The 13,338-nt window shown below is 42.2% G+C and overlaps 1 protein-coding gene across 2 annotated transcripts in view; it reads right to left on the reverse strand.

The window, feature by feature from the left end:
• The window catches only part of ARHGAP26 (Rho GTPase activating protein 26), a 401,390-nt gene that overhangs the window by 158,634 nt on the left and 229,418 nt on the right, over positions 1 to 13,338 (reverse strand). For both annotated transcript variants that reach the window (XM_087816295.1, XM_087816294.1), the window contains exon 14: positions 9,504 to 9,578. In XM_087816295.1, the coding sequence (XP_087672421.1) occupies positions 9,504 to 9,578 (75 nt within the window). The remainder of the gene's footprint in view (positions 1 to 9,503; positions 9,579 to 13,338) is intronic.

Here is a 13,338-nt window from a genome sequence, read left to right on the forward strand (position 1 = left end):
GTAGAAATATATAAAAGTGTGCCCAGTAAGCACGGCTCAGTGGTTGAACCAGGAGATCATGGTTCGATTCCTAGTCAGGGCACATGCCTGGCTGCGGGCTTGATCCCAAGTAGGGGGCGAGCAGGAGGCAGCTGATCAATGACTCTCTCATCATTGTTTCTCTCTCTCCCCCTCTCCCTTCCTCTCTCTGAAATAAATTAAAAAATAATAAAATAAAATAAAATAAAATAAAATAAAATAAAGTGTATCATTATAGTAATATGTTTAATTTTATCAGAGACTGCCAAATTGTTTTCCAAAATAGTTGGACTGTTTTGCATTCCCACCAGCAATGTGAGAGCTGCTTCACATTTTCAACACATGATATGGTCATGTGTTTAATTTTGAAATTTTAGTTATTCTAGTACATAACTCATTTTTAAAATTTGCTTTTCCTTAATGATTAATGATGTTGGTCATCTTTTCTTTTTCATGTGTCTGTTGGCCATTTGTATATTTTCTTTGGTGAACTGTTTGTTGAAATCTTTTGTCCATTTTAAAACTGGGCTGTTGTGTTCTTATTACTGAGCTGCAAGAGTTATTTTAAATATATTGTGGATACAACTAATTTATCAGACACGTATTTTGCAAATATTTTCTCCTGATCTGTAGTTTGTATTTTCTTTTTTTTAATGTCTTTTAAAGAGCAGACGTTTTTTATTTAAATAAAGCTCAGTTTGACAGATTTTTCTATTATGCTTCCTGTTTTTGTGTTTCATCCAAGAAACCTTCTCTAAACCAAGGTCACAAATATTTTCTCCTATGTTTTCTTCTAAAATTTTTATAGTTTTAGCTCTTAGGTTTAGGAATATGATCCATTTTGAGTTCATTTTTGTATATAGTTTAAGATAATGGTTGAATTTATTTTTCCCATATGGATGCCCAATTGTACTCGAACCATTGGTTAAAATAACTGTCCCTTCCCCACTGTACCTTGCTTGACACCATTAGCAAATATCAATTACTCATGCGTGTGTGAGACCTATTCCTGGTTTCTCTCATCGGCCCCATACATCTATATGCCATTCCTTAGGAAATACACATGGTCTTGCTTTCCCACATTTAAGCAACTGTATTTTGTTTTCTGTCTTTTTCTTTCCTTTTTTCCTTTATTTTTATTGTTGACACTATTACATATGTCCCCATTCCCCTTTTGCCCCCCTCCACCCAGCCCTTGGCCCCCCCCCGTCCCCCCGGCTATCACCACACTGTTGTCTGTGTCTATGGGCTATGCAGATATGTTCTTTGGCTGATCCCTTCACCTTCTTTCATCCAGTCCCCCCCCCCCCCCCCCCATTTTCTGTCTTTTTCTAAAATCTTCTCGGGCCTGTCACATTCTCCATCCCCATTACATCTTTGAGGAAGCAGTTTATGTAAGTATCCTATCCTCTATGTAAATAAGACTTCTTTTCATTTATCTTACAGGTAATTCATTCAAGGCCAGATTGAATACTTAGCCATCTAAAAGTAAATCTATTCACGCTATCAAATTAATTTCTCATTATGCATCTTAAAAACTTTCTATCATACATCTTACATCATACATCTTAAAAACTTTAATCATTTCCTATATCTAGCACCTAAGAATCCTACAGCCATTCTGTTCTGAGATCCAAAACCTCTTACTGTCTCAAGTTCCTGTCTTAGGAGAACCTGCTCAAAACACCCCAATCAAAGGTGATGGTGAGGGGAGCAGAGAGGAAGGTGAGTTTCCATCTGAGGTCTCTATCCTCGGGGACTCCAGATTGTGGTCAGTAGTGACCTTATGAGCTCCCAGAAGGATCAATCCCCATCCAAACAAGTCCTGGTCATCATTTCTCTGCTCCCTTTTACAGGTGGGTAAAACTGGAAGTTCACTGTTTGCCTGGCTCTGCCGCTTCTATAAGACTACAATCTTCAAAGTCTGGGGCTTTTTCCACTCATTACTAGACAAGCAAGGTCCTAGGAGTTGTCCTGAAGAATGTCTATTGCTTTAAGATTTCTTCTGAAAGAAGTCCCTACATGTTCTTATTTGTGCTACTCTGTGAAAGGGTATGGGAGTTAGGGGCACAGAAAAAGCAAATACAGACATTCAAGGTCCCAGCGTTGTAAGAAGATAGTCCGTGGCTTGGAGATCAGTGGGGGAGGTGTGCTACTATAATTTAGTGCTTTAAAACATCGCAATTTAAACCTTCCCATGTGCCCTCTGTAGCACCAACCTGGCTCTAAACATTCATTTAAAACAAGGGAAAAGTTACAGAATAAAATAAGAAAAAGTAGCTGCACTGAATTTGCATTCCTTCCCCATCAGGGTGAACTACTAACAAAGATGCACGTTCGGGGGGGGGGGGGCATAAGTTTCAGCAGCACAGAACATTAGGCTCACAGTCAGTATCCTGCCTGTCACCAGAGGAATATCCATCAGGCAAAGCTCAGGTAAAGGCATGAGGAAAGCCCACTTGGGGGATCGATGAGATAGGCCAGGGCCCTCTGCCCACCCTAAAGCTTAGCCCCCACGCCACGCCGGAGAGGACGCCAGGCTGCACTGCCCCCACCCCACCCCACCCCAGCACACACACTGGGGGAAGCTGCTTTCTCCAGCCACAATTGTCTTGAGATTACAATCCAGGCAGTGAAATCAGACTGCAGACAGAAGGGGAGCGTGTCCCTTTATACCAAGGGAAGTGAATTCGGAAGGGGGGACATGCTATAAGAAGCATGAGAGGGACAGGGAAGAACCTCAGCCCACTTCAGGCTAACCTGGAAAAAACTCCACTTCTCCTAGAACCACGGCCAAAGAGCAGAAACCAGGAGAAATCTACTCGGGAGTATAGGTCCACACTAAATAAAGGTTGAAGGCTGCCAGAAAGTTGGATGGAATCATGTACGACAGGCATCCAGTTTCATACAAGGGTGTCTAATAGCATCCAGGAGAACAGCAGCAGAACAAGGACAATCCATCCACAGTGAATTTAACCACAAAGGCATAAACCTCTCTGTGGTCGGGTTTGATTAAACAGAAGACAGAAAAAGCTGACAAAATACTTGTTGGCATAAAATATGGAGACAAAGGCACTCTAAAAAAATATTCAGAAAGCACCTGTTCTGTAGTCTAAATAAAATTCAGAAAATATGGATGCTGTGAAATAAGGCATCAAATAAGAAAAGAAACAGACTGAACTAATAAAGGCGACAGCTGAAAGGTGGAAATGAAAACAGCTAAATGAGTTAGCAAAGACACTGAAAATTCAATTACAAAATTAAAATCTGCATTATAAACAGGAGAAAAATCAACCAAGAGAAATTTAAATGAATGACATGGACATGGAGCCCAAGTGTGATAATTTTTGCTAAAATGCAAAGAATCAGAAGAAAAAAACATTAAAAAGGTGAAAAATGATAATATATTTTTTAAAAATTGAGACTTGCATAAGAACAAACAAAAAGTTGCTTTTCTCTAGAAAATATATGTAAGAACTCCGTCAGATCCCAATATGTGCAAAAGAATGACTATCTGGTGATACTGAAAAGCAGTGAAAAGGGGGCACATTTCTCATTATATGGTTATTGATCTACTGAATAAGTATTTGAGGAAAAGGAGAGTTGGTTCTCATTTTGAATGAATAAACTCATGATGGATTTTAAGGAAAACAAAAAGGTTTTGTAATCTTATAACGGGGAAGGTCTTTTAAGGTATAGTCTATCTAGGAAAAAGGCTGACTTCATAAAAGAATGGACTTCATAAAAATATAAAATATTCATAAGACAAAACAAAAACAAAAGTTCCATAAGTAAAGTTCAAGATAAATGATAAAAAATTATCGGTAACATAGCCTCCAAATCTAAACAGGTCTTACAATCCAAAGATGATGACACTAATGGAAAAATAGGTTAAGAACACAACAGGCAATTAATGAGAGGAGAGCTATAACTCAGCAAGAAACAAGGGAAATGTCCAAACCCATCCAGAGTTACAGAAATGCAAAGTTCAATAAAACCGAGATTCATTTAAAAAATATAATTAATACGCAAAAAAGTCACAGAGGCGACAGGACACTCGCCTCAGACTTTGCTGACAGCAAATTTGGGAATATCAATGAAGGGCCTTGAAAATAGGTACATACCTTGACCCAGCAAGTCAACATTTTAAAATAAACCCTAAGATATTATTAAGTATACATATAAAATTAAAAATAGTAGCAGCTGACATTTATTGACTCACACGTGGAGGATCTGGACTCAGCAGCCCACACGCCTCTCTCCCTTTAATCCTCACATCCTCATAGAGGCTGCGGCTGTTATCCCAGACGATGCGACAGAAGACCAGATGGGTTTAAATAACTGTGTAGAGTCAAACAGGTAGGCAGCGGAGCTGCAGCCGAACTCCACGATGCATGCTCCTAGCCTCTGCCACCCTGCCCCTGGGGGGTGTTCCCCTGAGTAGACAGGTACTTCCTCCTAGGTCTAGAAAGACAGTACTTTCTAGAATGATAAAGAATTGCAATCAGTCTATGTATCCAAGAATGGGGGACTGATTGAAAAGTTATAATATATTCACCCAATACGTGCCCAAAATGAGTCACACTCCAGTGGATCTCGAATAGCATCAGAAAACAGACTCTGTACTATTACATGAGAAAGCCTGTTAAAAAGCAGTAAATATGGGGGAAGGGCTGGGGCGGAGGGGATCAGTGGGGGGGGCAGGGGGACATCTCTAATACTTTCAATAAAGATAAATTTTTAGAAAGTAAATATGCACAGTGTCATTCCAATTTTGGAAACGTTTCTATGTGGTATGACAGGATATTATACTGCAAGGTGACGGTGGTATCCTAAAATGATCAATAAAGGTCGTATCTGGTCTGCAAGACTGTTACTTTCTTCTTTCTCCTTTTTGTATGTCTCCAAATTTCCTACGATGACCGCTTATGACTTTTAATCCAAAAGGAAGTTATTTAAAATACATACCGGGAATGAGACCTGCATATACTGGACAAGCATATAGCTGATTTATATTTTTTAAATGTTAAGCTAAAATTTGGAAAGATTTATCTTCACTTAACACTCGGGGGGAGAAAAACACCGCACGGCACGCCCTCGGAAGTCGCTCTGTTTCCAGGAACCTGCAAGTCTTCCTGAGCCCCTTCACCCTTGCTAGCGGGAGCGGGGAGGGGCCCGGGGTAGCTCTTGTGACACTAGCATGAGGCGCCACCGCGCTTGCTACGGGGAATCCGAGCAGCTTCCTTAAGGCTCCCATCAGTCAGAGCGAGCCGTCCTCAAAGCACTGGCTCCTGTCTTCCTCCTGCCAACTGAAGTCCGCCAGTGCCTTAGAAGCACACCCAGTACACTCGAGGTGACCCACTTCATTCTGACGCATGCTTTAAGCAATCAAGAGACACAATTCCACGCGTGAGAGGCCCTGATGATGTAAGTCTCGCGCGGCGCCTGGCAGCAGCAGAGCGCCCGAGGCATGGAGAGGGCGCAGCGAGCGAGGGGGCGCAGGTCGGCTCCGCATGGGGGGAGGCCGGGGGCACCCCCGGCTGGCCGGCTGGCACCAGCGCCAGGAGCTGACACAGACGAGGGCACGCGCGCAGAAGGGAAGGGAGACGGGCTTTGGCTGTCGGGACTGGAGTCTCCCTGGCCTAGAGGGGATTTCTCAAGTCTAAGACCCACACTGTTTAATCTAACTGGTCGTGAGAGCCGCAGATACCAGTCTCCACTTGCTTGTGTGTTTTTTCAATCCTCACCCAAGGATATATTTTTATTGATTAGAGAGAGGAGAAGGGAGGGAGAGAGAGAGAGACATCCATGTGAGAGAGAAACACCAATTGGGTGCTTCCTGGAGGCACCGACCAGGGATCCCATCCGCAATGTAGGATGTGCCCTGACTGACCGGGAATCAAACCTGCAACCCTTCTTGGTGTACAGGGCAACGCTCCAACCGAGCCACGTGGCCAGGCCTCCACTTGTTTTCTATTTTATTTTATTTTAATTTTTCAATGACCATTTACATTCAGTATTATTTCTGTGCTCCACTTTTGATTAGATCTTGCACTGTGTTCATTTCTCAGCTCTGATTGAACCTCAGTTTGGATTCTAGTCTCTCTGCAATGTTCTCTTGGCAGAGGCAGCTGGCCTTGTGACCTTCAGCTGCTAGTTACTAGTTTTTCATGACGTTTCTCAGATGTTCATGATCACTTTGTCTATCCCTAGGAACAATGAGGAAGAAAACAGGACAAATACCTTGTTCGAGGGCCCCAGAGAGAAGTGATAATAACAAGATCTTTTCCTACCACTCTTTGCTTAGCATGAGTGAGCTAAGGTGCCTCTCTTTTAGATCAGCAAACCCATGTAAAATGTCATATTTCTTTTCATTAGTGTTGCCTTACAGAAAAAATCTGTTGTCTTTGAAATCCCTCAGCCCCTTTTGCTCCCCTGTATTCAATTGGTTAAAAAATCCTGTTGATTCTCTCTCTCTGATCATTTTGAGCTGCCCTTTTCCCTGACCTTAGAGCAGCTATTTGGTTCAGCCCTCGACAGGGCGTGCTCTGCCTAATCTGTTGCAATAGTCTTTTTCCTCCAGGTCTTTCCGTCACCAAATACATGCTCCACATTGCTGCAGGGTTGTCCTCCTCAAACCAGCATCTGATCCAGTCAATACCTGTGTCCAACATACTTTTGTTATCACCCAGCGGCCATTTCAGGAAAGCACTCCTCCATCATTCTGTTAGTAATCCTGCTCAGTCCACAAGGTCCTGGGGAATAACCGCCTCCTGATCCCACCCTTCTGCCACCCTCACAGAGGCAGCTCAGGATCACCAGAGACAGGCACAAGATCCAGGCCGTCAGGATCCATCTGCTGTAGGTCCTGTGACTGGCGCGTGAGATTGTGAAATAAGTCATGTGAATGGCCCTATACTGATCAATCAAAGTCCGCCCTGGGAACTTCTGCCAAAACTGTCAAGAAAGAAACTCCCTTGTCAGTGATGTAAGCTCCAAGGACCGCTGAGATGGGACTATCTGGGACATTCCAATGACCCAATGACAAATACAGCCAATACCAAGACAGAGGTCACAAATAATGAAAAGCCAGAGAAATGAGTGGGGAAAGGTCTCCCACAAATGTAAAGATGTCACTGTAGCCACCAGACCCTTCTGCCATCTTGGCTTTACAAGTTATATGAGAAAATAAATGCCTTTTATTTTCCTTCAAACTATTTTGAATTGCCTTCTTTACACTTTTGTGTATAATAAAGTCCTAACACACAACTCCACGACTTAGAAACTTTTAATAGCATCTTATATCCTACAGAGAAAAAAATCCCATACTCCTTAGCACAGTGGTCAAGTTCCTCAGCAAAAGGAGCCATCTCAGCTTTTCAGCTTTACATCGCCTGTCCCAGCTTTGAGCACTTCCAAGTATTAAAATAATAAAATCAGTACACTCTGGTGTAGCCACCACAGACCCTGATTTCTGCCCCCATGCCATTGCTCATACTTCCTGAATCTGAATTACTCTTCTATTCTCTCCCTCACTGCTCAGCCTTCCAGATCCAGCGCATATTTAGGCACCAGGATCATAATCTACATTACAGCTTCTACATGCATGCATATATCCCTCCTACTGGACAGTGTGCAGACAAGGAATGACTCTCTAAAGTTTCATCTCTAGCACTTGACAATCTGTTTCAGAAAGCAGACGCTCCGTAAATGTTTGCAGCACTGATCAGAAATGAGAGACTGAGGACCGATACCTGGTTAGACTCTAAATTCTTCTTTACATTAGAATTTTTCAAAAATTAACCATATCACCACACAACCCAGCAATTGTATTCTTGATCATTTATTCCACTGAAACAAATTAATATCTATATACAACCTGTACATGAATGTTTATAGCAGCTTTATTTGCAACTTCCCCAGACTGGAAACAACCCAGATGTCCTTCATCAGGTGAATGGTTAAACAAACTGTGGTGTGTCTATAAAATGGAAAACTACTCAGCAATAAAAATTTTAAAAAGCTATTGATATAAATCTGAAGGGAATTACACTGATTGAAAAAAAGCCAATCCCAAGAGAGTACATATTATATCATTCCATTTATATAATAATCTTGAAATGAGAAAATTACAGAAATGGAGAGATTAGTGGTTGCCAGGTGTTAAGCATGGGGTGACAGGGAGGGGTGGGGCAGATGGGGATAGCCATAAAAGGACATAGGGCTTCTTGTGGTGACGGGATTGTTCTGCATCCCAATTGTATCGATACCCTGGTTGTGCTCCTGCACTACAGCCCAGCAAGATGTTACTACTGGAGGAAAGTAGGTAAAGGTACAGACGGTTTCACCATATTATTTCTTACAATTGCATGTGAATCTATAAGTATGTCAAAATAAACTGTTAATTTTTTTTAAAAAACTAACCATATCCCAAATCTGAACCAAAAACAGATTCCCAAGGAATTATCTTAAAAATAATCCTAGTTTTAAACAAAAGATCTCACTGTGATTGGCAACATAGTAGAGTTCTACCTACAAGAAGCAAGGAACTCTCTCAAAAAGAGGTAGTTGATCTCATCAACAAGAGAGGAGAATTCTTTACATGTCAAAACTATTTTCAGAAACTGGGATGGCAGAGGAAATGACAAATACAAGAGAAGCGTCCCTGCCAGAACACTGAGCAGGGACCCTGAGCGATAGTCCGTCTCTACAGGTGCATGGCTGGGCTTCCACGGGGATGAAAAGCAGCCACTGATGTGTGAAATCTGATCTGTTTGCCATTTAGATCCATGTGACTCACTGAGGCTGGCCGCATTCATATCTAAAAATACAGGAAATCTGCAGCCTAGGCAAATTTGGCTCATTGGCTCATGGGTGTTAGATTTGAACATTGCACATTCAGACACAGTAGCTTTATATTTGTATTGGCCAGCTGCAAAGGAGGTTCTGCTGCTCAAATGAGAGACTAGGCTGAATTCTATAAGCAAAGAGAATCAGAAGAATTATCTGCTTATATACCTTTTTTCTGGGAGTCACAAGACCCCTTCTCTTTAACAGGGAACATGAGACCTGAGGTCCTCTGTAGGCTAGAAGGGTGCCCTTCCTCAAACACCGGGTGTGCCCACTAAATGCCTGTCTCTAAAGATGACAGAGGGAGTCATGAGCTATTAACGACAGAGTAGGGTGTGGTGGTCACATGAGCGACCTAGTGCCACTGGAACTGGCAGTGGCCAAATCTACAAACAGAGAGGGTGTGGTGCCTGGGACCTGCCATTTTTTGTTTTGTCCAGTCTCGCTCACTGCTCTTCCAATGATTCCCACAGCCATGATGACAGCGGGTGAGGCTGCATGTTTCTGGGAGTTACCTCTTGGAACACCCTGATTCCTTCCCTGTGGGCTGTCCACACTCACGGACCCGGTGACTTTTCAGAGGTGCCCTCTCCACGCCCCGGGGGCCTGGCTGGAAGAGCCAGTGCTGCACTCACCCATCAGGACACTCAGCAACTTCTGCACTCTGGAATTGACCCCCACGATTCGGTAGAGCCCTTGCTCATTGATCCCTGAGAAGAGAAACAGGGATGATTTCGTTAGCGGTGCGTCAAAACACAAGTCAAGCCAACCCAGCCAAGGGCACTGTTTTCATTTTCTCTGTCCTTCTAAAAGCCACTCTAATTAAAGTCCCCTGTCCCTCAGCTTTGCTCTTAGCGAAGGAGTGAGATTGGTACAGCTGTCTAGGGTTTCACAGATGTGCTGCACACTTCAGCCCTCCTGTTAGTTCAGTCATCAGAGAGGAAAGAAACCTTCCTCCTCATTCGCCAAAGGCAGCATCTGAAGTGTTTTGAAAGATGCAAAATATATACTCTTAAATAGGTCATAGTTAACCAGTTTTTTAATTTAAAAAGCCAAAAATAACATTAAAAATTCATATTACAAACAAGGATAAACACTCCCTAACTTAATTTCGCATGCAGAATGGAAATACTGAGGTATAAGTACATTTTTTATTTTGGAGAATGTTAGGCCGAGACCGAGAAATTAGAAAATCCATTCATTTGTAATGTGAATATTCGTTATAAAGAAAAAGAAGAACCACCTTCATTCAACCCAAGGAAATGTGCAACTAGACTAGAAGGGATTTACCTGCAAACGCCCAGAGAGCTAAAGACTAACCCACCTCAGTACTTTGTCCATTTAAGTAAAAGGATGAGACGGTCACTGTGCCTTTTATAAAAGGGGACGATTCAGACCCAGTGTATGAAATGACTTTTCTCCTGTTAGTCCTAGGCCCATCATATCTGATACCTCTCAACCAACTGGCCTCCTGCTTCCTTATTTCTGAGGTCCATTTTTCAACCACTAGCCAAAGGGAGCTTCTCAGAGCATCAGTCGGTTCAAACTCTCTTTTCTTAAAACCTTCCAGAGGCTTCCCATTGCATTTAGATCTCAACCAAGCCTTACTGTGCCTACAAGGCCCTACACAACTGAGCAGAGGCCTGTCTCTGACTATATCACCAACCGCTCCAGCCATAGGCCCCCAGTCGCAGCCTTTGCACAGGATTTCCTCCACCTGGAACCCTCCTTTCCCGGATCTTTTCATGGTTCACAACCTCTTAAACACAACCTCTTTAATCTAATGCATCCCATGACCAGCACTACTGGCCAGCACCTGGCCTTGTTTTCTTCTTTTTATAGCAGTTAATAATATCTGAAATTATCTTCCTTATTGGGTTTCTTGTCTGTCTTTCTCCCCACAACTACAAGGTAAACTCATAGTACAGGAATTCTGTCTTCCTCACCATCATATCCCTGGCACCCAGATCAGTATATGACATGTGATAGAATGAATAAAACAGGGCGTTATACTCCATCAGATGCACTATTTTGGAGCCAAAATAAAATTTCCTGAAAAAAGCTTGGGAAAAGGCTGATTCTGGAGCGTCTTCGACAAGACCTATATAGAAACAGAGCTCATGAATATGTGCTCTGGAATGAGGGGGCTTCCCAGCTATAAAAGCATGGCATCACCCTGCACGATTCATGGGCCAGGAGACCTGGTGAAAAACTAAGGGAGGGGCACCAAGTCACTCAGTAGCAGAACCATTACTCAGTGAGGTGGTGACTTGAAGGGCTTGTCCTTTCTGAAGTGTTATTTCATTCTTTTGTCCTTGTGCTTTTCTGGAACTTGACACAATCCCAGTTCCCACTGGACAATGATTAATGAACCCCAGAGAGCATGGGAGGTCTGGTGGCCTCTGGTCACCACAAACGTGTGTGTACATACACGTGCTGCACTAGGGGGACAACCGCTTCCTTCATGCATTTATGTAAAAATGGCATTTCACTCACACTGTCCTTATGTCCTCTTGGTACTAAATGAACTTGCTTAGAAGTTAAGACATCATTTTCAGAGGCAGAAGCTGAGACCACACCAGATGGCGACCCTCCTCTTCCTCACCATTTACTGTGTGTATTTTCTGGCTTTACATCAGAAGAAGTCGCCCTCCTGAGCCGGTGGTTTGCATTTATCACACAAACTCTGTGAAGAGTTTTAATTGATTAGGTGTCTCCCTTTGTTCTGGCTGCTAGAAAGTGAGCAGCAGACAGGTGGCCCACCTCAGGCAAGCCTAGGAAGGTGCCCGGGGACTGGAGGGGAGGGGAGTTTCGTTTTGAACTCGCTTTTGGCTCCATTTTTATGCCTCTACTTCTGTTAACCCTGTATCTCTTAGATCTCATATTTTTATTTTAAAATAAGAAGCATTTCAAAATGCCTGTTGAAAAATGAGTTCCTTAGTTATACCTACTTTTAAAAACTTAGAAACTACAGTTATGGAAAATAGATAAAACAAAGGAAGATGGTAAAAACAGCAGAAAGACCCCTGATAACACAATGATAACTGTGCAGGGACGAATCTCCCTCTCCCACCACCCCCAGAACAGGTTCATCTTGGCAGGCTATTTTATAACTTGCATTTTTCACTTAATAAAAGTCTTGGGTGTCAATGTATTTACACTGCATTTTTAGTGATTTGGAGTTTCTTACTGCATAGATGTAACAGATTTTTGAGACATTTGGTCACTTTCTGATTTTTCACCTTAACACCTTTCTGTAAACATCCTTATAGTTCAACCTGGCCCATGTCCTTATTTCCTCAAGATCCATTCCCAGAAATGGCACCTACTTCTACTTTACATTCTCTGGTCACATTTTACATGATCTTTGCAAACTGCCTTAACTCTTTATTGAGGGAAGGTATAGTAAAAATAAGCAAACATTTTAAAATGTTAGTACACATTAAAATAACTATGTTGGAAAGCATGCTTTTTGACTGGATGCATAGAAGTAGAGGTTTATATGGTAAAATTTTTTCTCCCCCTCTACTCAATGCTTTACAGCTTTATAAAGATGCCTATATTTCTCAACTGGTAAGAGTTATGGATCCTTCTTTAAAAGACAGAACTTGTTCCAAACAAATAAAAAGGGTTGGTGGGTTGAGAAGCTGTGGAATAAATAAGATTCACATCTTCGACAACGGTTCATATCAAGCCCAGTGGAAAGAGAGTTATTGGCTTTTCTAGTGGGTACAATAGACCAGTGAACTCAAATCTCCAAAGTGTCAGAACAGAGGAATGGCCTTTGAAGCAACCTCAGTGGAGGAGACGGAGACCACTAGGATGAAACAATTTCCCTGATCTCAAAGCCCTACTCCTATGGACCCAGGAAAGGCCAATGAGTGATAGGCAGGGCCTGACCACAGTGCCACTGCAGGCAATTAGGGGCCTGACCAGTTCTTCCTGCCTTGATGGTCCCCAACGAAAAGCTCCCCAGAGCAGGTTCTTAACCTGGGGCCCATGGACCCTAAGAGGTCCCCTAGAGAATTTGGGGTGTATCTATGAGCTGAGGAACACAATTACATCTTTATTTTCACTAACTTCTAACTGAAAATTAAGCATTTCCCTTCCATCGTAATATAAGCACAAATCACAGTAGATTAGCAGTACCTGCAATTTGGTCAGAAGTCATAGATATTTTCATAACACATTATAATTGTTACAGACGTCTTGAAATATCACTATTTCTGAATTAAGCCAGTTATCAACCCACCACTTGTTATTTAAAGCATTAACAAAGAAACACACATTATTAGATCACAACACATACTATTATTATATCTTAATGTTTTAATCACTGAACTTCAGTAACTGGTTTCCTTTGAATCCCACATATTTGATATGTATGTATTTAAAGATTTCTTCGGACCAAAAGGTTGATGACACCAAATCATTTGAGTGCCCCGGCTTCAGAGCAACACAACTAATGGA

The sequence above is a fragment of the Miniopterus natalensis genome, chromosome 4 (genome assembly GCF_054644295.1).
Source record: "Miniopterus natalensis isolate mMinNat1 chromosome 4, mMinNat1.hap1, whole genome shotgun sequence".
In the NCBI taxonomy this organism is placed as follows: domain Eukaryota; kingdom Metazoa; phylum Chordata; class Mammalia; order Chiroptera; family Miniopteridae; genus Miniopterus; species Miniopterus natalensis.